This window comes from Eublepharis macularius, chromosome 10 (genome assembly GCF_028583425.1).
Source record: "Eublepharis macularius isolate TG4126 chromosome 10, MPM_Emac_v1.0, whole genome shotgun sequence".
In the NCBI taxonomy this organism is placed as follows: Eukaryota; Metazoa; Chordata; class Lepidosauria; order Squamata; family Eublepharidae; genus Eublepharis; species Eublepharis macularius.
In genome coordinates, this window is record NC_072799.1 from 19,781,494 (window position 1) to 19,806,269 (window position 24,776).

The 24,776-nt window shown below is 44.4% G+C and overlaps 1 protein-coding gene across 4 annotated transcripts in view; it reads right to left on the bottom strand.

The window, feature by feature from the left end:
* Positions 1 to 24,776, bottom strand: part of FAM13A (family with sequence similarity 13 member A) — a 172,271-nt gene that overhangs the window by 34,373 nt on the left and 113,122 nt on the right. For all 4 annotated transcript variants that reach the window (XM_054990382.1, XM_054990380.1, XM_054990384.1 and 1 more), the window contains 5 exons: positions 17,891 to 17,938; positions 17,372 to 17,551; positions 11,851 to 12,037; positions 8,387 to 8,463; positions 7,666 to 7,708 (listed from right to left, as the gene is read on the bottom strand). In XM_054990382.1, the coding sequence (XP_054846357.1) occupies positions 7,666 to 7,708; positions 8,387 to 8,463; positions 11,851 to 12,037; positions 17,372 to 17,551; positions 17,891 to 17,938 (535 nt within the window). The remainder of the gene's footprint in view (positions 1 to 7,665; positions 7,709 to 8,386; positions 8,464 to 11,850; positions 12,038 to 17,371; positions 17,552 to 17,890; positions 17,939 to 24,776) is intronic.

Genomic DNA, 24,776 nt, shown 5'->3' on the forward strand with positions numbered 1-24,776 from the left:
TATCAATATGTGCTTGTGCATATATATATACTTGTGTATCTTAACATCAGCAGTATAAATCTAGCAGAGTTATACTTTTTTAAATCTACTGAAACCAATGGGATTAGAAGGGTATAAATACTGCTTGGGACTACACTGTTAGGGGTCTTACACACAGCAATGACTCCCTGTGGTTTTCCTGTTTCCGCCAGCGCCATGGCCACAAATTCAGGGCTTCCAGATGGTGGATATCCCTATACTTTCCCTGCCCCACTCTTCTGTAGCTGCCAGTGCCCCGCAACAATGGAGGCTTTTTTAGTTTTTATACTGGCAGGAAACATTGAATCAAAGGTGAATTGAGAAAGCACAAAGAAAGCATGGAGGAGCCATGGACAGACAACAGAATGGGCAACGATGCTTCAGAAATAACCGACTGCAGTTGGAAACCTGACCAGGAGCAAAATGCCCATGTGGAAGCGACCATGGTCACACTCAAATGCAACCAAGAAACAGCACCCAGGCTGAGGATATGTGGGGAAAGGGCACAGCTATGTAGAGAGGAGCTTAGCCTGAGTGTAAATGGGGCCATCAATGGGCAGGCTTTGTATCTCCAAATGCACCCCTTGACTTTCTCCTTTCTAAATAAAGGAGAGTTATTGTTAGTTATTGGGGATACTGTTGCAGTGAGGAAGGCAAAACTACCCCAGAGATTATAAAGGCAGAGGTGGGGAAACAACTCTTACTATATACAGTAAGTTACTTGCTAGTTCTAGCAATGCCATCTGCTCTGTCCCCCCTACCCTTCTCACTAATGGACCACTTGCTTGTCCAGAATACCAGCGAGCAGGGCTTTTTTTCAGCAGGAACGCGGTGGAAGGGAGTTCCGGAACCTCTTGAAAATGGTCACATGGCTGGTGGCCCCGCCCCCTGATCTCCAGACAGAGGGGAGTTTAGATTGCCCTCCGTGCTGCTGATCGGGGGCGGGGCCACCAGCCATGTGACCATTTTCTCTGAGGGCAACCCACTGAGTTCCACCACTTCTTTTCCCAGAAAAAAATCCCAGCCAGCGAGCCTCAAAAAATGGGAGGCCCTGTTTCGATCCCAACAAAAGAAAAAGTACACTTTTGACACTGAAAACACCCTGCTCTGTCAACCCTCTGGACCCCAATGCATTGCATAACTCTTTACTTCCTTTCCTGCCTGGTTAATGTACAAAGAAAAACATTGCAAAGATTTTTTGTAAAGCGCTTTACTATGATTTCTTACAACCAACTGCTTCAGTGCAAAAAATGTTAATTCAAGATGAAATCTCTTTGCAATCCACAAAAACATCCACCTCCTCCAGTTGAGAATTTGAAGCTACCACAATCCTTTAGTAACAAGATTCATAACAGGGTAGAAATGAACTTTCTTATCCCTTTTTCTCTATAAGACATGCCGTACCAGCTTCTGATCTGCCCTCTTGCTGTCACGCTGCTGTAATTCACGGTCACCAATGATCTTTCAAAGTAATGCAATACAAGCAGGTCAGGGTGATTGAGTTGTGTTTGCTTTTTACAGTAACTGGGATATGGCAACTGAGTGCATAACATCCAGAACATTTTCTTCAGTAACCTGAAGTCAACAGAATATTCATCAGGCAGCAAGCCGTAAGCGTAATTAGCCAGCAGATTTATTTATAACCTTACAGAATTAAGTGTACCTCTACAACAACCTTAGAACTTCAGCCTTTGCGGCAAGTGTGAAACGTACAGACTGGATTGGAACTTAAAAAAAAAACCATAGTAAACATTGCCACATTTTTTCCCCTCTAGCTCTGCTGAGCGGACAGCATGATTGGGAATCTCAGGGTAAAAGTGGATCTTTCGACGTTCTCCACAACTGTTAGTTACACTCCGTGGGTTACTTGTTCATTCATGCAGTTCTTAATGCAATGAATAATCCATAAGGCCTCCTGAAGAATAAAGGCAGCCTGGGCCCAAGGGAGGCACAGTTAATTTACAGGGACGTTCTAAACAGACGTGGCCAGCTCACTGCTTCTGCGAATGTGTTTCTTAATTTTTTTTTGCTTTGGGTTGCCAGATGCCACTTAGATCAGAGTACTATCGTAAACCTGTTGGAACATACATTGCCTCTCTCTGTGTACGGATAGCTTTGCAGGAGACTGGCGGGGGGGGGGGGGGAATTGCCAGAAAAGCCCAAGTAAAAGTAATCTAGGCTTGGGAACTAATTGCTCCAGCATGAGCGCTATTTTAGGCAGCAAGAACTTTCTCAGCAACCAAGGCTAGCATGGATATATTAGCGACAGGGAAAGAGAGGGTAGAAGCAGGCAAAAAGTAGGGAAGGGGGGCAGCTAGCCTGTTACCTCCTTGACTCTGTTGGTTGGATGCAATTTCTTATTTTTCAGTTGCTTTACACCCTGCCTTTCTTCCCAATGGGGAACCAAAGCCACTTAGGTTATTTTCCTCTTCTCCATTTTACCATCCGAACAACTGTGTGAGGCTGAATGTGTCTGAGTGGCCCAAGGTTCCCCAGCAAACTTCCAAAAGGGAATGGAAATTTGAACCTGGGCCTCTCCCCTCTTAGTCTAACATCTGAACCACAACACCATGGGACACTGAAACACCACGGCCTGCAGAGCACCTTAACCTCCGAGGGTGTGAATGAGACAACCTGCTCCCCACGGCCACTGCTGGCTCCTCTAGCACACGAGGTCTTCAGGAGTAGTGAACAGAGCAGCCTACCCAGGGAGGTGAGCACAGGGGACAAAGAGAGAAGGAGCGGAAAAGAGAGGAAGGGTCATTTCCTTCTGCCTCTCCAGGTCCCTGGGAGGAGGGAGGGAATGGAGGATGGATATTCTCCCTTTCATCCTTCTCTTCCTGTCACCTAGTCCCTTCACATACTCTGAGGCTTCACAGCTCTGTAGCATGAGAATCTAAAACTCTTATCATCCAAGTACGTTATGCCAGTTTATCAAAAACAGGGCTTACAGTTAGTCACCAGATACAGGATAACAGTAATTTAGAATTTTTCAGCAAGGGTTGGAGGAGGCTTGGGTGGGTGAGAAGGCCCAGAAGGAAATGGAGGGCAGGGGGCTTCGCGAGGCGTTTCAGTGGCCAGTAAGAGTGAGAGAAGAAGATGAAACAGCAGGAGAAGATGAAGGGGTCAGTGAAACCCCACTCCATCACCATCAGAAGCAACTGAGACACGAAGATCTCCCTGTGGTGAGAGACTTTCGATGTCTATTTTCCCCTTCCTCCTTATGTCTGAAGACCAAGAAGTCTATTCTTTTTTTTCTCATTCTGGGAAAAAAGCTGTTTATTATAAAATGTATGTTCCTAAGTCCCCTAAGCAACAGGCTTAGAAAGGAGAGGAATGTAAAATTAACCGGAAAGAATGTAACATTTTTGTGACCCTCTAATACCCAGATAATGCGATCTCTGGGCCAATTCCCTGCCTTTTCCCCACAGTGAGAGCACCTACTGAATTTTAAATTAATTACAAGTTAATTCTTAAAACCCTCATTCAGGGCCCCGTCCTTGCAAAATGTCCGCTTTGTCCCGTCGCTGAATCCAGCAGGTAGCTAAAAGTTTTGGTGAGAATTTTGATTTTGGGCAACTTTTTCCCCGCTTCAGTGAAGACGAGGAGGAAGACTCTCATAAACCGCAAGGAAACATCAAACCCCTTAATGCCGTTAGCCCAGTTCACTTGGGAAGCATGGCACCCAGGGGCATTTGGGTCTCAAGAGGGGCAAGAAGATATCATTTCCATGGTGCATCTGCACCCACCACACACAGCCTTTCTGGGAACATCAGCGCTAAGCTAGAAGAAAAACAAATGTTGCCCATTTACTTGGCGTTAGTTAAGAAACCAGGAAGTGGAGCTACACAGCTCTGTTCTCCTTTCCTTGCTCAGCACAAGCAGAGGAGAGGCCACAGCTCAGTGGTGGAGCATCTGCTTTGCATGCAGGTCCCAGGTTCAACCCCTGGCATGGCATCTCCATTTTAAAAGGGGGCAGGTAGTGGGTGATGTGAAAGACCCCCCACCTGCGACCACAGAGAATCTCCGCCAGTCTGAGCAGACAATACTGACCTTGACGGACCAAAGGTCTGATGCAGTGTAAGGCAGCTTCAAGACTCTGATTGTGCTGCAGCAACACCACAGGATCGGGCTGTCGAACGTGTATTATTGTGCTCGAGGGTACGTCAAAATCTACACACGTGCCACACAGTGTCTGCCCTAAAAGGGCAGGGCGGGGGCTGTGGCTCGCAAAAGAGCAGGAAGTCCCAGGCCAGGTTTAATCCCTGGCATCTCCAGGACTTTTTTTTAAAAAAGGATCAGGTAGTCGGTGATGTGAAAGACCTCAACTCGAGACTCTGGGGAGCTGCTGGCGGTCTGAGTCAACACTTGTCTGGATACAATAAACGGCCTGGTTCAGTATAAGGCAGCGCCACATGTTCATGGGGGAAGGATTCAAAATTCCCTTTCATGTGTTGCAGAACTGGTGTGCTATACAACTTTGCAAAGTGCAGGCTTTAAACTTCTGAGCTCATGTATCCTTCCAATACAAAAGTCTAAGGGCCAAAACAGACGATGAGATGTTGGAAGGTCCACGAATGAATCTCCTATGTCAGCCGTTTTAGGTTAGAAAAATGGCATGGAAGGAAAGAGATAAATTCCTTTTCCTAGATTCCATGGCTCCAATTAATATCAAGGGCCCCAGAGATGCTCTTTACCGGGGGGAAAAGAAGGGCATGAAGGGCCCTCCCCAAAAGGGGTCAGCGAATGGGTGTTGGGATAGACTTTACTGGTAGAAGGGGAAAGTCCAGGGTCGCTGCTGGGCTCAAAGCCAGACATACCCTAAGGCTATATCATGTATTGGATGGGCTAGAAACTGCTTCAGTTTAATTGCATTTGATTATTATTTTACGTAAGCTGCCATGGTAATTCTTCTCTGGATCAAAATGTGGGGAAGAAATCAAATGAATAACTACTTTCCGTCTCTACAATACTGTGATTTTTGTATACAAATGTACAATTTTCCTTGAGCAGGTGTTACTGTTAGCAATCAGACCACCTCCTCCTGCTGAGGGGCAGATTATAGGTATAAAAAATCATGAGCGCCCCTCCTCATATAGCATAAATGCAAGGCACTGCCTAGACTGAAATAACACGAAATGGATGCTAGCCAGGTAAGAGCCTGGAAAACATTTCAAAAGGAGAATCAGAGCGGCTGACTGACTGAACGCCCCCTTCTTGCCTCAGGGAGATGCATAAGCCAGGATAATGAGATTCCCAGGAAAAGTCTTGACTCATCTCGTCAATGCCCAGCCTCACTTCCCCTTACCCATCTACCCTAATCAAACAACACCCATGCTATTCAGCAAACCTGGTAGCTTTTCCCATCTGGTACTTCCAGGGTCATCAAGAACCATTTACACCTACAGTCTATCTCAGGTAGACACATTAAGCCTCTCCCAACTCCATTGTCCACATCCAGAGAAGCCCATTAAGTCATTGTTTTGGGGGAAAATACATCAGCTTGTCCCAGAAAACATTTTGCCCTATATCTGGACTCCCTACCCACCAGAGAGTGAATGAGTGAGTGAGTATATACCAGTCTGTTTGAGACTGGTAATTATTGCCTTCCCCAAAACTGCTTTCTCCCCCTTTCCTTCTTAGTTAGCTTCGTATGTGTGCTGTGTGTGGTTTTCTGTATGTTTGTCCTTTTATTTCTCTTTTAATAAACAAACCCTTCCGAATGAACATCTGCCTGGCTTCTTTTGAGAGTTCTCTTAAGGGAATAATCCCTGTACACATAGGTGGAATATTCTAGTTACCCTCTCTTGCTTTGTCTCCTTTAAGCTAATTCCCCACAACTAATTACGAGACTGCCAATTTGGGTAACATTACCACCACCACTCACACAGAGAGTACTGGTTTCTAGGGAACTACAGACAAAAAGTGATTCCTGTAAATGCTGTAAGAAAGCAACAATAAAAAAAATAGGCAAAAACAGAACTGACAGAGAACAAGTAGTTCTCTCATTCTAAACGTACAGTTACCTCTCTTAATCCCTATAAACCCCAAAGCAAAGGGTACAAGCTGCAATTCGCAGAAGAAAGCATTAAGGGGGGGCAGGAACCTACCAAGATTAGGGAGAAAAAAAATATAGGATAAATAAAACTGTCATGGGGACAAGCAAAAAACCAAAGCAAACCTGAAACAAGGAACACAGATTGATCTGAAGCTGCAGTGAGCTTATCACTGCTTCTGTACACAACTCAACAAGAAGTCAGACTACTGATTTTGCCAGTGTAGTGTAGTGATTAAAAGACAGAGCTGCCAACCAGGAAGTCATAGGTTTGAATTTCACCTCTGGCATGAACTTGCTAGGGGGAGCTTCAACAACCCTCACTCTGCCTCAGTAGTTTGGGAATAAGAATCCCTACCTACTTTATAAGGGTAGTGTGAAGATTACCGGTGCGAAGCTCTTTGGTTATGTATTTTATTTGGGGCAGTTACCACCACTGTGTTAGATACCGTACAGAGTAGCTACCTCTTACATCTGCAAACATCTCCTCCACAGTTTGACACTGAGAGATCCCTGTCTTTCAGTGCTACACCTCTGAAGATGCCAGTCACAGATGCTGGCAAAACGTCAGGAACTACAATGCCAAGACCACGGCAATACAGCCCGGAAAACCCACAACAACCATCGTTCTCCGGCCGTGAAAGCCTTCGACAATATAGCTACCTCTTACTTTATCACAAGAACTTTCTTCCAGCGCTGTAACTGTTTATTAACGTTGATCTATCTAGTTTAGTGATTCCCAGGGTGACATGGTAGCTGCTGGAGTGCTTCTTGGGGCCCATATGCTTCCTGAGTCTTAGAGATAAAGTCCAAAAGGTCTTGAACAGAGACAGCAAGAGGAAACCACTGAGTTTATCCTAGGCATGGACTCAACTTGGCCACACCCTCTCTTTTGCCTCTGGACTTGGAAACATCTCCTGTAGCCACACAGGACACCTGCTACCCCAACTCTGAATCAGGACCAAAACCAACATCTCCATCAAAGAAAGGAGCTGATTGATGGTGGCTTTCTTCCATCCCTTGGTGTGGGAGGTGCTTCAGAAGAGCCTCTGAAAGCATCGTCTTTGTGCTGCAGGGAGTGCCCATTCAGAAGCAGCTACCATCTCTGCCCTGAGAAGACACTTGGCCTGGAACCTCTTAACATCTGCAGAACCTCCTAACATTTCAACTGGATCTTCCCTCTGACAGCCATTTCTATAGTGGTGCCAACTATTCTTTCTCAAAATTCAAAAGATGCTTCAGATCAAACATTGCCACCCGCCAAAAAAAAAACCCATTTGCCTATCACGTTTTTTATTCTGCCCTTTATCTAAGTAGCTCTGGGTTATGTACACAATTCTCTTAGCCTCAATTTTATCCTCACAAGCAACTCTGGGAAGTAGGGAAGTCTGAGAGTGAATGACGGGGGCCCAAGGTCAGACAGAAAGTTTTTAGTCTGTCCATTTAGTGTGTACTGCCAGGATACGGACACAGATTTCTGAGGTTTAAGTTCAACCATCTAGCTTCTGAACCACACACCTAGTTACGCCCAATGTTTGCTTCTTTTTTATTGTTTTATGGCCGGGAACGAAATTTTTAAAAACGGCACTAACCTGAGAATGTCTCGATGAATCACCATCATTTTCATTGTCTTTGCTAGAAGATAAAAGAACAGTTTACATTAAAACTCTGTCATAGTCCAGTGATCCCCAATAAGGAGCCCATGGGCAGCTATGGCCAATGAGTTTTCTGGTGCCAACAAAACAAAGAGCCAGTCTGGGATTTCCTCCACTTCACTAGAGTAGGAGATGCTTCAGAAGAGTCCAGAAGGCATCACTGTTGTGTTTTCACAGAGCACCTATTGAGAAACAGCTGCCTCCATCACTGAAGGATGCTTGGATTGAAACATCTCAATTTTTTAATGACTGTTTCCATCCCCTGCCCCCTGGGCAGCTATTTTATAGTGATACTCACTACCAGTTCTGAACATTCCAAAAATGCCCACAGGCTCAACATGGTTGGGGACCCCTGTTGTAGCAAAAGGCAACTTTTGAAAAACAGTTAAGACTGAATATATCATTCTGGATCTTAGAGTTTAAATGGCTTGCAGTATTATCTTATGCATACTTATTAAGAAGCATGTTGAAAACATTACCATTCAAGAAAAACTTAACTAAAGAGCTCTCAAAGAGAATGAATGCAGGCAAATTAAATCTAGAGCAACACAGCTTGATGCTAACAAATCTGGCTCAAACCCAGCAATCTCACTGCAAAGTTTAAGCAGATCCTCTGCTTATCAAAATTCTATGAAATCATGATTTCTAAGCAAATCACCTGTTTTCAGAAAGAACTTCCATGTCATCTGGTCCTCTTCTGTCCAGCGGCCTCAAGGAGCCAAAATTTTCCATCATCTATAAAACATCAAATATTCAAGACAATTGCTATAAAAATCCATGTTAAAAAATGTGGTTGTCTCACATACAAAAAACTATCATAGCATGCAAGCTTTAGGATATAACTAGTAAAATGCAAATAATGATGGGCAGGAACGCAGAGAAAAGGGCCATATATGGCATGGTTCTGGGGTGCCACTGTCATGGAGCAATGTGCACCTCCACAATGCCCCACCAAGGAAGGAGAAGGTTGGTTCTTTAATGGAAGCAGTTGAGACTGTAAAAGTTAATGGAAATGCAAAGGTTGCGAGATACAAATCTCTCTATTTGTGGGCATGCTGCAAAATCCTCACAGGCAACGCTTCTCCATTCTCAAACGTCTTCTCTTTACAGGCCTCGCCAGGCTAACAACCTTCTACAGGCATCAGCATCTTCTGCCTCTCCAACTTTTCCCTCAGACTTTTGGAAGATCAGTTATTCATTTCATCCCTCTCTTATCCCACAAATCTAATTTGTTTTCCAGGAATGGCACTATTTAGAGCAATACAATTCCCTCTATTGCTCCTTCACTGGAAGCTTCCCAACCCCTTTAGGCATCTTTATCTCTGACAAGAGCACAAGTTTGTTTCTTGAACTGCCTCAAAACCAAAGACCCACAAGCGACCGGGCCTCTCCTGTTTCAGTCTGGCAACCCTATTGACCCTATATCCTCATGTCCTTTTTGCTGTCCTTTGAAGTCCCCTGTTTCCACAGCATAAATGAGGCTACAGGAATTTGTTTAGTAAATAAGTAGGGACTCAAGATCTGAATAGCATAACACATGGTACAAAGTCTAAGCTTAAAACTGACCTTGTTTTGGGGGGAGCGGGGGACAGACAACTTTGGAACTTAATTAAAAAACTCAGAGGAAACATTTTAAAGATGTTTCTGCCCTGGCCCCAGCCTGGTGGAACGTTCTCCCGCTGGAGATACGGGCCCTGGGGGCCCTGTTACAGTTCTCCAGGGCCTGTAAAATGGAGATGTTCCACCGGGCCTTCCGCTGAGTGCCAGCGGGTGTCCTCCCATCTAAGGCCACCACTTCTTCTGGGGCTGCCCTTGGCCATCTGCTATGCCCGTATACTGACTCCCAGTATTTGTCTAAATAGCCTGCTCCTGGACTATTTTAATGATTTTTTAAAATTATTATTGATTTTATGTTTTTGTGATTTTAATGTATTTTTTAATGTTGTTAGCTGCCCTGAGCCCATTTTGTGGGGAGGGCGGGGTATAAATCGAATAAAATAAATACATAAATAAATAAATTTAACCCTCAGATAAAAAGGCTGCGTTTTCAAAAAAATGTGGAGTTCCATGAAAGGTGCTGCTGCCCTGTAGCCAACCCACTTCCTTCCCCACCGTCAGCAGCTGGGAACGTTTGAGGGATCGCCACTGCCTGAGCCTGCAAAAGGAAGACCCTGAAGTTACATCAGCAATGTTCACACCTCGCTGCCACAGACAGCCAGCTTCCGCTATGAAGGTCAAAGAGGGATTTTAGCAAGCTGCGGTGAAGAACTGACAAGTTGGGAGAGCTTAGCCCTGGCTTCCGACGTCTCCCTGCCATTTGCTGACGGAAGCTGAGGTAAGCAATATTATCATCCAGCAAGGGAGGTCAAGTCTGTCACCCCTCTCCTCACAGGGCTTGAAATTAAGCTGCCTGAAGCAGTCAAACACGGCAACTGTCATGTGTGAGGAACAGTTCAGTGTCCACATCTTACTAGCCTTATACTCAAACTGGGACTGACTGGCCAAGTGATAATCAAAAGCTTCCAGATTTTTTTAAAAAAAAAACCCTTTAAAAGAAGACAGGAGGGGAAATGATAGTACAGCCTATCCACTGATAGGTCAGACAAGAACAGCCACAGAATTTGCCATCTCTTGGTACAAGGTAGAAAAGGGGTAGAACTGCATTCAGTTGGCCAGTCCACTACACAGCGTGGCGTTTCAAGAGTCCAAAATGCAGCACAGGGCTATGCCATAAAGATGATGAGAGAGCTCTTTCCACGCAAGTGATGAGACACTTTGCTACTGGCACTGAAAAGCAACATGGGAGATCCCTTCCTGCTCTCACTCTCATGACCTGCCTAAGTTCATACTGAGCCATAGAATCCATATTGCTGACAGATGGCCATCTAGTCTCTGCTTAAAACCTCCAAAAAAGGAGAGGCTACCACCACGTACAGAAGACTGTTCCGTGCTCTTCCTAATATTTAGCCGAGAACGCTTTTGGTTTAATTTTAACCATTGGTTCTGGTTCAACCCTCAACTCTGCTCCAACCTCTATGCAACAGCCCTTCAAATATCTGAAGACTGCTATCGTTATCACGTCTCGGTTGTCTCCTCTTTAGGCTAAACATACCCAACGACTTCAACCTTTCCTTGCACGACTTGGTCCCCAGATCCCTCATCATCTCTGTAGCCCTCCTTCGGACATGTTCCAGCTTGTCAACACCCTTCTTAAACTGTAGTGCCCAAAACTGAACACATTACTTCCAATGAAGTTCAGCCAGAGCAGACTAAATTATGCCATTACTTCAGGAGACGGACACTGTACTTTTGTTGCTGAAGCTCAACATCACATTTGTCTTTTTAGCTGCTGCATCATACCACTGGCTCACGTTCAGGGTACAGTCTAAGACCCCTAGATCCTCTTCATATCTATTACAATCAAGACAAATCTCAACCATGCATTTGGGGTTTTTTCCCTTCCTAAATGCAGAACTTCCCTGTTGAAATTCATTTTGTTAGTTTTAGTCCAGTTTTCCAGCCTGCCAAGATCATCCTGAACCTTGATTCTATCTTCTACTGTATTGGCTACAACTCCCAATTAAGCATTTTCTGCAATGTAATGAGCATCCCCTCTATTCCTTCATCCAAGTCATTTAGAAAGATGTTGAACAACACAAGGCTCAGGGCACATCTCTGAGGCACTCCACTTGTCACTCCTCCCCAAGATGATGAGAACCATTTACAAACACTCTTTGGGTACGATCGGTTGATCAATTACAGTGCCATAGGTGAGCCAGCCACACTGTCTGCTGCTTAGTGACTTTTGAGGGATTGCTTCTGGCAAATGACTCAGAATAGCCATTTGCCATGATTAGGCAGCTAAAAAGCATCATCTTTCAAGTTTCAAAGGAACATCTCTGCAAGCTACACTAGCAAAGCTAGTGTGGTGTCCTGGTTAGAGTGCTGAACTCAGACTTGAGAGACCCCAAGTTCAAATCCCCGGTGAGCCAAATTTGACATTGGGCCAACTTAACCTGACTCACTGGTTGTTTTGAGAAAAAAATTGAGACAGGACAACCATGTATGCTGCCTTGAGCTCCTTGGAGGAACGGCGGGATAACAGTGTTCTAGATTCCTTACCAGAGGGCTATCCTGGTTGTCATTAAGCTCAGAAAGTTTGGTGCTGGATTTCTGCCGCTTTGGTTTGCTCCTTTCTCCAATGTACCCGGAGCTGTTCTCTTGCAATTTTTCAACATCCTGTGCAGTCAGCATACATTCCTCAATGCTGCTGAAGCCAGAAGGAATGTTCTCTTTATTGATGACCTCCCTTTGTAGAAAGAAGTTGCAATGTTATAGACTGTTTCAGCAAGTTGGTGAAAGCAAAGCCAGAAGTTGCTTGGGGGCGGGGGAGAGACCCTCTTTAGACTCTGGGCTTGTTTACATGTTTTATGATTTGTTTTCTAACTACTGGTAATGACCTTTAGGTAGCTACAAGTCTAACTGCAGTGCAATTTAAGATCAATGAAATGGGTGCATGAGACTGCCATGAAATTAGCACAAGGAGTTAAATTAACTGCCAGGAGCCTAGCTTCTTGACTCCCATCAGTCAGACACAAACCACCTAATTAGGCAACTGGAACAGCCAGTATGATGTAGAGGTCAGATTATTAAGATAGGTTCGGAGAGATCTGGGTTGAAATCCTCATGCAAGCTTGGCAACCTTGGGCCAGACACTCTCTCAACCTAACCTACCTCTCAGGGTTGTTGTGATGATAAAACTGGGAATAGAGAACTGGGTACACCATTCTAATTCTGTGAAAAGGGATGGGAAAAGTAAATACTAGACGGAAGATGTATGTGTACAAAGGAAAACTCAACATTTGGAGGAACTTCACTTTTTAAAAAAAGATATATTTGTTGTGTTCAAACAAATATGTAGCTCAGTCTCCAGGTTGGTGTTTTGGACTGTCATGAGTACAATAGGAAAAGGGGATTTGTTTGACTGGAATTTCCCTCTCAAAGCTTGTTTCTAATTTGTATGGATTATTACTTTACTACGTAATCTATTATGTAATCAGATGCCACATATGCAAGGGCTAATTCATCAACTACAATATTAAGGAAAATCTTTGCCACAAATCCTCTTGGCTACTAATTGCTTAAGAACAAAACACCGCCACCCAAACAGGCGGGGAAAAGCATGTGTCGAGTCTTTCGTTATGTCTGTGAATGATTTTGTAGGACAAAAAGCTTTGCTTATATTAGCAATTAAGAGAGAATTAGTTTTCAGTGCCCTGGAAAGTAACACCGGAATACAGGCACAGCTGCAGTTTTTTGCCAAACTATATAAGGGTTTATGAAGAGAAAATAATCACAACACTTTAGTTCCAAACTTATTTTTCAGGGGATGGCAAAACAGAGACGCAGTGCTAAACAACATGAACATTAAATAAGTTGTGCAACCAGCACACAAATAAACTAGGGTTTCGGGATCATACTGCAGGATCAGTCCCCTCCCCTACCTTGTGCATATCCCCCCTTCCTCTATACAGGTTCAACATTACATGAAAACAGTGATAGACTGATTGATGCAGACATGAACTCAGGGGCCCCATATAGCAGACACAACATTCTCTGTGGTTAGAAGACTGAAAGCATCTTGCGGGTTCCTTCTCCTCTCTCCATCGCCCTTTCACAAATGAATTCCCCTACCTTTTCCTCTCTGGAGCTAAGCCTAGTACAGCATTATGAAGAACTGATAACGCTGATTATGATTAGTTTCCAACCAGTCTGCAAAGATGCTTTGAATCCTGGTTGAAAACTGTAGTTTGAACGAAGCACAGTCAGTGTCGACAGCAATGTAGAAGTACCGCTGAATCATGATTAGCCCTGAAAAAGGAGAAGAATGGAGAACCCATACAGAGGGGGAGGAAGGAAAGCAGAAGGATGAGTACCTCCACGTACCATTCCCTCATCCTTACTGCATCCTGCATCTGGCAGCTGCCCTCATCCACTCCCCACTCCCACTGCAGGGAGCATGGAGCAGTGAATGTTTCAACCTTCAGTTATGTGTCACTATGCGCCAGCCCCATAGGCCCACCATCTTCACAGGGCTCATTCGTACACTACCAAACAGCTACACGTAAGTATGGGAATAACCACAAAACAATGCCTCATCCAACTGTATTACAGGCAACCTGCAATTACCACCATGCAGAAGTATGTCAAAAACATATGTAAGGTGACCAGATGCAATTAATTTACATACAAGCTGTATACCAGTTTCCACAGGAAAATGTCCTTCTGTGCAGTAATTTTGTAACCTGCAAAGTAACCTTTGTTGAGCTTCAAATGTGCTGGCCATCAACCTGATCTGCCAGCAGTGGCCTATGCTGTTTTTATGCCCATCTGATTTTATATGAAAGGAGGTCCATTGGCCAATAACAACAGAAGACAAGACAGGAAGAGGAGGTCTTAGCCAATGGGCAACATGACCTGCCCCAGGCCTCACGCCTGGTGGAGTGCTGCCAACAGCCTGCCCCCTCAAAGAAGGGGTGAGCACCACTCGCAGCTGCTCCACCTGGGGCTCAGGCATCCGGCTTCTGATGGCAGCAGTGGCTTCTGCTCAGCAGGGGCAAAGAGTGAAGGCCACTCTTTGCTTGGTGAGGAGTGGGGTGGGATGGACAATGATTCTGAAGCCCCATCTGGGACTTTTGCTCAGAGTTCCAGAATCACTAAGACCACGCCTGAGGATAGGATTCAAATCTGACTGCCTGCCAGCCAGAGGATCCATCTGCACACTGCAGCTGAAAGCAAAGAATGAAGTTTACCAGGGGTTCATTATGAGACATATGACAGCCCAACTGATAAAGGGCTTTCTCATACATTTTTCCTAATGCAGAAAGAAAAAAACAGAGTCCACCAAAGCAAGACTCTAGACCTAACGCGAGGACTCATTCGATTGGTTATACTTCAGATCTGTGCCAGAGGGGCAGCCTTATTCATTTGCTGCAGCCAAAATTTAAAAAAAGGGTTATTTATTATGGCCAAAGCTTTTGTGAGTTAGAATCCACTTAGTCGGGCTCATCAAAGGTTGCAAAGCTAAAGATTTCGCTTCTCAGAACTGCTTGCTGTCACAATTCACCGCAATGGTTACGCCTGTCTTTAATAACAAGCCAATTTGCAGATGTCATTCAAGCTGGGGCTCCCAACAGCCTTGCAGTCTATTGTAATGTGGGGCTCTAGTGGTAAAAGAATCAGAGCTTGAGGGCTGGAGTGAGAAAGCAGCTAAAAAGGCAGGTCTGTGAATGGTAGAGAAGGCAGTGGCGGGGGGCGGAGGGAAAGCAGGGGGAACGTATCTGCAGTGCTATATGCTGACAAACACGTCCGCCAGACCAGCTCTGACCTACTTACCCAGGAAGCCTCGCAAAACAGAGACCAAAACAAGGAACATCAATTTAGGCATGTCTGGAACCACCAGCACCCCTTCTCAAAGGTACGATTGACGTGTCTTCTACTTAAATTCACTAAGAACATTTTCCTTTTATTTTCTATATTGTCACTACATATCTCCCATCAACAGGAGACGAAATAAGCGTTTCATCTGTTCTGTGCTCTGACAGCATCATAACGCCATGCCCCTCTGCTATCAAGGAACATCATAAAGCAGTGGTACACCAAGCAAGAATGTTGGTCTATCTATTGTCTCCTCTGATTAGTGGCAGTTTCCCACGGCTCAGACTCAGGTCCCAGCCTTGCCACCTGGGTTTCTATTCAACTGCATGCATTGAAACTGGGACCTTCTTACATGCAATGTAACGGATCTCTTTCTGTTGATAAGTGGTTTTGTAATATAATTTCTGTATACTGGTCTTGGTACTGTAATAAAATGATGGCGATGATCTCTTTCTGAGCAGCAGCTCCTCTTTCCTGGATGGAAACTCTGGGAACCGGATGCAAGGGTGCCATCTAATCCCTGAACAACTGCAAGGGTTGGAATGTGACTTTGGGTGGATTTAACAGAGCAGGCCTCCAGTTATTGGATACACATGTGCAAATTGATACCAATTTCAAATTAGCTGCTTTGCATATACAGTCTTCATCTTAAATATAGAATTACAGTCCCCATCTCTGTGCTCATGTCCTAATCTGGATAGCCCAAGCAAGCCTGGTCTTGTCAGATCTTGGAAGCTAAGAAGGGTTGGCCTTAGTTAATAATTGGATGGGGGACCTCCAACAAAGACCGTGGCTGCAGAGGCAGGCAATGGCAAGCCACCTCTGTTAGTCTCTTGCCATGAAAACCCCACTGGGAGTCACTGTAAGTCAGTTACAACTTGACGTGAGCACGCTCTACCACCATTCTGTGTGTACATTTTATTCATACCAGGATGGATACAACCATCCTCCAAGCAGCTTTTCTCCAGACTAAGGAGCCTTCCTCCAACTTGTTGAACTGTGTACAATATGTATTATCTGCTTGTTGTATGTATTACCCTGCTCCCACTGCTTTGTTTTTATACTCAGGCAATACCTTTTTTGCACTGTTTCATGTATTGTCTCTAGTGCTTTATGCTTTGTTTCAGACTGCTGTAATTCTGTTTTTATTACATTGCTTATTAGATTTCTCATCCTATTGATTACTTCGACCTACACTGTGTGAACCACCCTGAGTATCAGTGAGAAAAACAGACTACAAACAAAATAATAATAAATAACAACAACAGAAGTGTTTAACTAGGATGATCTGGGAGGTTACTAGTTCAAACCTCACCTCCACTATTCATGAACTAGGTGGCCATAGGCAAGTCATTTATCTGCTTCCTGTGTCTCTGCTGCTTTCTTCTCACCTAAGGAGCATTCATCCTTAAAATGGCCCCTTTCTCAGCAATCTGGAGACAATAATTCTAGCCCACCCTACAAGGCTGTTGTAATTTTGACAATATATTAGTACTTTGAATGCTGAAACAGCTATATAAATGCTAAGTACTGTTGTTACTGTAGATCACCACTATGGTCAGTATTTCAGCCCTGAGGCGGTTTTACAATAAGGGCAACTTAAGTCTAAAATCCAAAAACCAGTCTGCAGAAGCTTAAGCAGACACCTGCCCACAGCAGCAGGGCTGTCAAAATAAAGTGTCAGAATAAGCACAGCGACAATAAAAAAGCTTGTTTGATGGACTAGCTGACTGTAAATTTGCCTTCCCCTGAAAAGAGAGGGGAGGGACTGCACCTGGTGAGCCTCCCACGAGAAGGCCTTCCAAAGAACAGAGGTCACCACCACAGATAAAACCTTGATTCTTGCCGTGGACAGTCTAGCACTCGCAAACGAAGGCACCTGGGGCAGGGCTTCACCAGCAGATCAGAAAACAAAGAGCTCATGTAGGACACTTGACTTGGTCGTGCCCTGATGTCTCGGGCTGGGATGTGTGTCAACAACATAGTGGTTTTGAAATAACAGTGGATTTTTTAAAAAAAATATCATTACTGTTTGTCCGTTGTTAATCTTTGCTTGCAGGAAGACAGTCAATGCATTTTATATACAAATGTTTCCCCCAGTGTGCATGAAGAAACAGACTTTTTTAAAAATCTGAAACTATCTGAAACTTGTTATCATCGGTTTCTAAAAGGGATGGGGAGGAGAGAGAGAAAAATGCCACCGTACATATCTCTGTTCCTTCGGGCTTCATCCTGCTCTTTGTGATGCCGCCTCCGTTGCCGGGCAGACACATTTGATGAAGTTGATGAGGTTCCCGATTCGGAGTCTTCCGAACTTTGTCCTCCAGATCCATGAACATCGAAGAGATGCTGCTCAACAGCCGACCGGATGGTTTTTTCTAAATACCTGTCAAGCCAAATAAAAATAAAAACCTCTCCAGTCAACTTGCTAAGAGCAAAAGGTCTTTGAACAGATCATAACATTAAACCAACGTGTGCCAAAAGATGGCTTGCAAAATACAGGAAGATGCACACCTAGCCCTCAAAACCCAAGTCTATTGCCGATCTAAAAAACGTCAATCTACATATTGGACGTGACCTCATTTTTGAGCTGGGTGAACTGCTAGCAACTTTGGTCAGGGACAAAGTCCTGACAAGTCTGCCAAATCGACAGAACAGATTAAGAACAAAAATAGGGCAAGCAATTAAAAAGAAAAGAGGGAAGTAAAGCAAATCAGTCACTCACTCTCCGGAAGCAGGGATGCCGTTGTTGCTGACTTGAGACACATGACCACTGCATGAGGGGGAAAAAAAGAAATGGGAAGTGAGATCCAAGCACCAAAGATACAGAAAATCTGTTAAAAGAGAATGCTGCACAATTCCTTTCATGACTAAAAGGCTTTCTTTAGAGGCAGGGTTTCCCCTCTCCCAAATAATGCCATGTGCTCCTTATATTTTAGACTAAGTCACACATGCACACAAATTTATCATATGACTGCTGGCGACTGTCAGATGCAGGGCCTTTTTTCGGGGAAAAGAGGTGGTGGAACTTAGTGGGTTGCCGTCGGAGAAAATGGTCATATGGCTGGTAGCCCCACCCCCTGATCTCCAGACAGTTTAGATTGCCCTCCACGCCACTCCAGCGGCACGGAGGGCAATCTAAACTGCCCTCTGCCTGGAGATCAGGGGGCGGGGCCAACAGCCATGTGACCATTTTCAAGAGATTCCAGAACTCTGTTCCACCACGTTCCAGCTGAAAAAAAGCCCTGGTCAGACGAATAAGTGAACTGAGGTTGCTGAAAAGTACGGGGTTTGTGTTTTGTGGCTTCCCATTTACCTAAGCAAGTCATCATGAAATATTTCAGTTACCAAGAGACAAACGAGTGCATATACACCGGTGTTCTTTAGACTGGAAGCCACTGGAGGGCGCTGATTTGCCTAACATTTCTAGTTCTATGGCTGTACCCTGTCCTAAGCCCAGGAGATAAGGCAGGTTTTAACCCTAATAAAACACACTTCTAGCCCTCTGAGTAATTTGCACGCACCTATTCTTAAAATGCACCATTAAACAAAATCAATACAAGAAATGGAGCAGTTTTAAAAACACACACACACAAATTAATTAACCGCATTTTACCTGGAAGAACATGTTTGCTGCCTGTTCTTTGTATGTCTCCCTGTGAACACTGTACAGCGCAAAAGGGAGATGCACCTGTAAGCACTGAGTGAGGGAACACAGTCCCACTATATATTTACAGATATTTACCTCTTCATGCTTTCTATACAGTTCATATTTGCAAAGTAAAATGCAGATAAGCCCTTGGCAGCAGACAGATGTGGGAACCTCATTCTGCAGGGGCAGTCTACCTTAGAAAACTATATGCCAGGGCAGCTGTTGCTTTCATGCCTTGTTTGCGAACTTCCCAGAGGCATCTGGCTAGCCACTTAGAAAAACAGATCTCGCTTTTCCTCCAAAGAGTTCAAAATGGAATACGTAGTTCTCCCTTCCCCATTTTAATCTCCCAACAGCCCTGTGAGGTAGATTAGGCTGAAAAAGCATGACGGGCCCAAGGTCAACCAGTGATCTCTATTACACTGTGGGGATTCTTCGATCCTAGCATGACATATTTGCTGCTGCACCACACTGGCACCTAGTTAGATGGGCCCTTAGTCTGATCATCCAGCAAAGTATTTCCCGTGTTCTTAACACACAAACCATGCACTAGATACAGCCTGCTTGCCCCGTGTTGCCCTGTGCTGCTGATACATGCAAAAAGACACACGTGCATGCAAAGAGAGACACATGCTTGATGAGCACGTGTGAGGTTGCACGTGCAAACAGACACACATTTCCCTACATAGAACATATTCCAGGGGGGGGGGATGCCCTACGTGAGGAAGTGCTTATGTCCCCTTCTTCTGCCTAACGTCACAATTGTCAAACTCAACAGTGCTGAAATGTCCCCAACTGACATGCCACCCCTCACCCCCTGTTCGAAGCTTCACTTTCCCAGTGAGCAGATGTGCCATGATGCCCATTGCTTCCAGATCAGTTCTCTGAACTGTACGGCTAGATAGGATTTGAGACCCGTGGAGTTCCCCCCTCTCCTCCATCACAGCTCCGGAGATAAGAGGGCCATGTGACATTTCACTGAGATTCACCCTGACTACAGCGTTCATTAAACCAAGTTGTTATGAGCTTAAGCCATTTCATTTGCCTTGATCCTCTTATCTGCAAAAGAATTAGTTAGCCCAGCTGGCTGGGGCTGCTTGCATGTAAATCTACACACCACGCTAACATTACAGGATGTTAACAGTGAAAGCCACACCATGAAATGCAAGGCTCAGCATGCTCTCGCCCCAAAAGAAGCTAACTGGACAAGGAACTGCTGCTGTATTACATTAATCTACTTGAATTTTTAACGTTTCTCTCTTCTGTGTATTTCCACCATCAGTGAGATGTTAAACACGGAAAGAAAGCGGTGATTCCTCTGGTGTAGGGCTAAGCAACCTTGCAATTAATAACTGCACCTTTAAAGAGCATTTAGCGTAGCTAACGGTATCATGTTAAAGGCATGTCTAAGAATAAATTTAAAGTACTAGTTCTGATATTTCACTTAGTTATTGGATTTTTATCTCAGCTTATCTGTACTGTCACAGAATGGAAAGAGAACCTCCTCAGGATACAGTGAAGCCTCCCTACATTAGCATTCCACACCCTGGGAAACTCTTACAGGATGACTCAGCCCAACCCCAACCCTCCTGAGTAGATATAAATTACCTGCCAACATCTTTTCCACACTGTGACACTGAGAGATCTCTGTCTTTTGGTGCTACACCTCTGAAGATGCCAGCCACAGCTGCTGATGAAACGTCAGGAACTACAATGCCAAGACCACGGCAATACAGCCCGGAGAACCCACAACAACCATCGTTCTCCAGCCGTGAAAGCCTTCGACAATATAGAGGCTTCCTAGCTTTTTTTTAAAAAAAATTGATTATCTTTTAAAAGTCCATAGTTTTAAAATATACTACAAAATTAGCCCTATCTTATAGCTCACTTGATGACTGCTTAAACAGACTTCCATCAGCTTGGGAAGGGCTCTCTTATGTGATGTGATGTCCTTCCTATAGAAATGTGCATGGCTTGGGTGGCAGGGAGTAAATCCACATAAAATAACAAGCACACACCTCTATAAATCTTTAAGCTGTCTTTCTGAATAATGCAAGGCCATCATGTCTAGGTGGTAAAATGTGCACAAATGCAACTTCCACACCTGGTGATGTGCAAGGGAAAGCTATGGCCCCTTTAGAAAGAAAGAAACCCAGATTTGCCAACAGGTGTAAGCAATATAAACTACTGCAGCCTCAGGAACAAAGGTAAATAATACTCACGGGACTATCTATATTTAAATGGTTGCCAACTGACCAGAAAAAGAAGAGTGGTCTGGCCTGCTGCATTTTAAAGCACCAGGGAGTGGTATAGTAATTATAATGCTGGGCCAGAACTGAAGAGATGCAGGTTCAAATCTCCACTTATTCATGGAGCTAACTGGATTTTATTATTTATTTCATTTACACCCTGACTTTCTCCCCAACGGGGACACAATGTCACTTACATTGTTTTCTTCACCTCTGTTTTATCCGCCCAACAATCCTGAAGGTACACCTCATTCTCCTTTATTTTTTTTCATACCATATATACTGAACAAAGTTATACTCAGTTTACATAAGAAGACCCTCAGCATATTCCCAAGTGTCAGCATTCCACACTGCTTTATCTTCTTGCTACTGCAGTCTAATGAAGCCTCAGATAAACTATCTTTTTTCCTATTTACTACATCACTAGACAAGCAATTAGGCCAAGACACAGAGACACACTTGGTAGCCTTGGCTAGCCATATACAAGTCAAACCTTCCTCACAGGGCTGCTATGAAAATAATATAAAGAGGGAAGAACCATGAACACCAATCTGAGCTCCTCAGAGAAATGGTGGGACAAAAATACAACACCGAATAACTGTGAGGTGATGTACATTGGGAAGGGGGCCTGCCACGAGGTCCAAGACAGAATGACAGAATGACACCTCTTCAAACACCCTTCCTGCAAAATCCAGGATTAAGAAGTTAAAATGAAATTTCACCACAAACCTCAGCAAGTTCATTCTGTATCTTTATACACCAGTTTTTCCTAAGAAGGCATTTTTGTACTGTGATGAACCAGAGTCAACTGATTTTGATGCCAAGTTGCTGCTTTGTTATGTGGAAAAGGAACATGGCCGTAAAATATCATTATTTACATTCACACGTTCCTCCCGCCTCCCTCCAAATGATCATCTTTCAGCACTCCGCACAATGGCACCTACAGTTAAAAAGGAGTGATGTGCTTAGAGGGCTAGGAGAACTTCACAGCCGGCTGACCACATTAGCCTAACTGCAGTAAAAGGAAAGAAGAAAGAAAAAAATGCCAACAATAGATTAAAAGGGCAGACAGGTGCTATTTCTGTGCAAAACTGAAAAGCGTACAGATAAGCTCAGTGCTCTTATGAGATCTTTGCATTTGGACCGAAAGAAGGTATCAGCCTATATCCACGCAAGTTATTCAAAGAGCTGGATGAATTTCCACTTTTACAGTCTAAGAAACGTACCAATTAATAACAAGATCGGAAGGCCCAGTTTTGTATTATCACACCTAACGAGGGCTTTTTTTCAGGGGGAATGCGGGGGAACGGAGTTCCGGAACCTCTTGAAAATGGTCACATGGCTGGTGGCCCCGCCCCCTGATCTCCAGACAGAGGGGAGTTGAGATTACCCTCCGCGCCGCTGGAGCAATCTGGGCAATCTAAACTCCCCTCTGTCTGGAGATCAGGGGCGGGGCCACCAGCCATGTGACCCTTTTCTCCGAGGTCAACCCACTGAGTTCCACCACCTCTTTTCCCAGAAAAAAAGCCCTGCACCTAACAGATTTTGGAAAGACAGGGGAAAGATACAGTACCATGTAGTAATGACAGGTGGTAAGGAGAGGAGGGTGTCAAGCAACTGGGAGAATCATTTTGGACAACGCCATAACTTGCCAGATTCCAGTTATTCTACAAGAACAGCTTAATTTTTTTCTTAAACGCTTTCTTAACTCATGACTATGGTTAATACAATCTGGGAAATACCCATTTTTAATCACAAGGAATTCCTTTAAAAGTGACTAATTAGCATGATCTGACTGACAAGCATTTTCTTGTTAAAAGTAGCTGCCACCTATCTACCGTTTTGCCCTCACAAAAACCTTGCAAGGTAGGTTAGACTGGTCACCCAGTCAGCTTCACAGCTGAATGGGGATTTGAACCTGGCTCTCACATGACCTTGTCCAGCATTCTAACTAGTACACCACACTGACTCTCCTACCCTGGAAAACAGTGGGGACGATGTTACTTATGCCAAACTGTCATTTAAATGTACATTATGTAGGTCAGCGTGGTATCACCAAGCAGAACTGGAAGCTACCAATACTTTAAAAATGGTTAACAATCTAATCTTACACATATTTGCTCAGCTGTAAACCCCACTAAGTATTTGGAGTAAGTCCCACTGCTCTTAATCCGGAATAAGTGTGCGTAATACGGTAGCCTAACTATACTCTCCCTGCAAAATGAGCCCTGATGCTGTTTCAGAAATGAAAACCCAGTTCGAAATGGGAGATTCAGAATTGAGAAATGGCTGCAGAGAAAGGGATAATTACCTACTTTTTATCAGAGCAAGATTTGGGTCCAGTAGCACTTTAAAAGATCAACTAGTTTTCCAGGGTTTGAGCTTTCCAGAGCCAAAGCTCATAGAAATCTAGTTGGTCTTTAAGGTGCTACTGGACCTGAATCTTGCTCTCAGACCACCTGAAACTATCTTTTCTTTATCAGTTGTTTACGCCCTATACAACCCCACTCCCCTGTTCCAATGTGTTTTCTGGGATAATAACAACAGCATTCAATTTACATACCATGTTTCAGGACAACTTAACACCCACTCAGAGCGGTTTACAAAGTATGTTATTATTATCTTCACAACAATCACCCTGTGAGGTAGGTGGGGCTGTGAGAGCGCCAAGAAGCTGTGACTGACACAAGGTCACCCAGGGGAAAGATACTTTGAACGGCAATCTGAAAAGGGCGATGAGGAAAAGGTTTGGGGAAACTGTACAGCACCTCCCTCATAACAGCACAAGAAGAGCCCCGCTGGGTCAGTAGTTCATCCAGTCCAGCATCCTGTCTCACACAGTGGCCAACCAGTTACCCTGGAGGGCCAAACAAACAGCATACAGAGGTTGAGATTTCCCCCAATACTGCTGTCTACTTCTGCTAATCACAGACTTGCTGCCTGTGACTGGAGACGTTCCCTTCAGCCACCATGGCGAGTAGGCACTGACGGCCCTCTCCATGATTCTGTCTAATCCCCCTTTTAAAGCTATCCATGCTCATGGCCATCACCACATCCACTGGCAACAATTACCTGTTGAGTGAAGTACTTGCTTTTTCCTTTCCTGAATCTACTGCTCCCTCCTCAATGACGTGAGGACTCCTCTGCTGCAAATCAGGGCCAAGCTACACATGACGAATGACACTTGAACAGCAAGTGTATTTCTCCCTGTTCGCTTGCCCTCCACTCAATCCACTTGCCGTTCAAGTGTCATTCGTCATGTGTAGCTTGGCCCACAGTTGTGCGCAACAGGTAGCTATGTTGTGACTCTCATTAGAAGTAATCCCTCTATTCATATTCTGTGAAGGGATGTCAGAGAAACTTCCTCTACTACCAGAGCTGTCTCTACTAAACAAAATGTGACATGCAGTTATGCAATTCTTTCCCCTGAAAGTTTATTTATTAATTTATTTTCAGGCATAGTCCACTTTTCTCAAAGGGACACAAGGCGAATTGAGGTGGATAGGGGATCACCACATCGATAGCTTCTAGGGGCTTCTCATTCCAGGCGTCCACCATGGTCTCAGCAAAGCCGTTAGCTGGGATCTGAAAGTCACCCAAAGCTCTCTGGAGGCTGGCCAGATCCACTGATCTCAGTGGACAGACCATTTATCCGACACTTTGCTCCTGCAGAGTGTCGGCGATGCATTCACCCACACCTTGAGGAGATA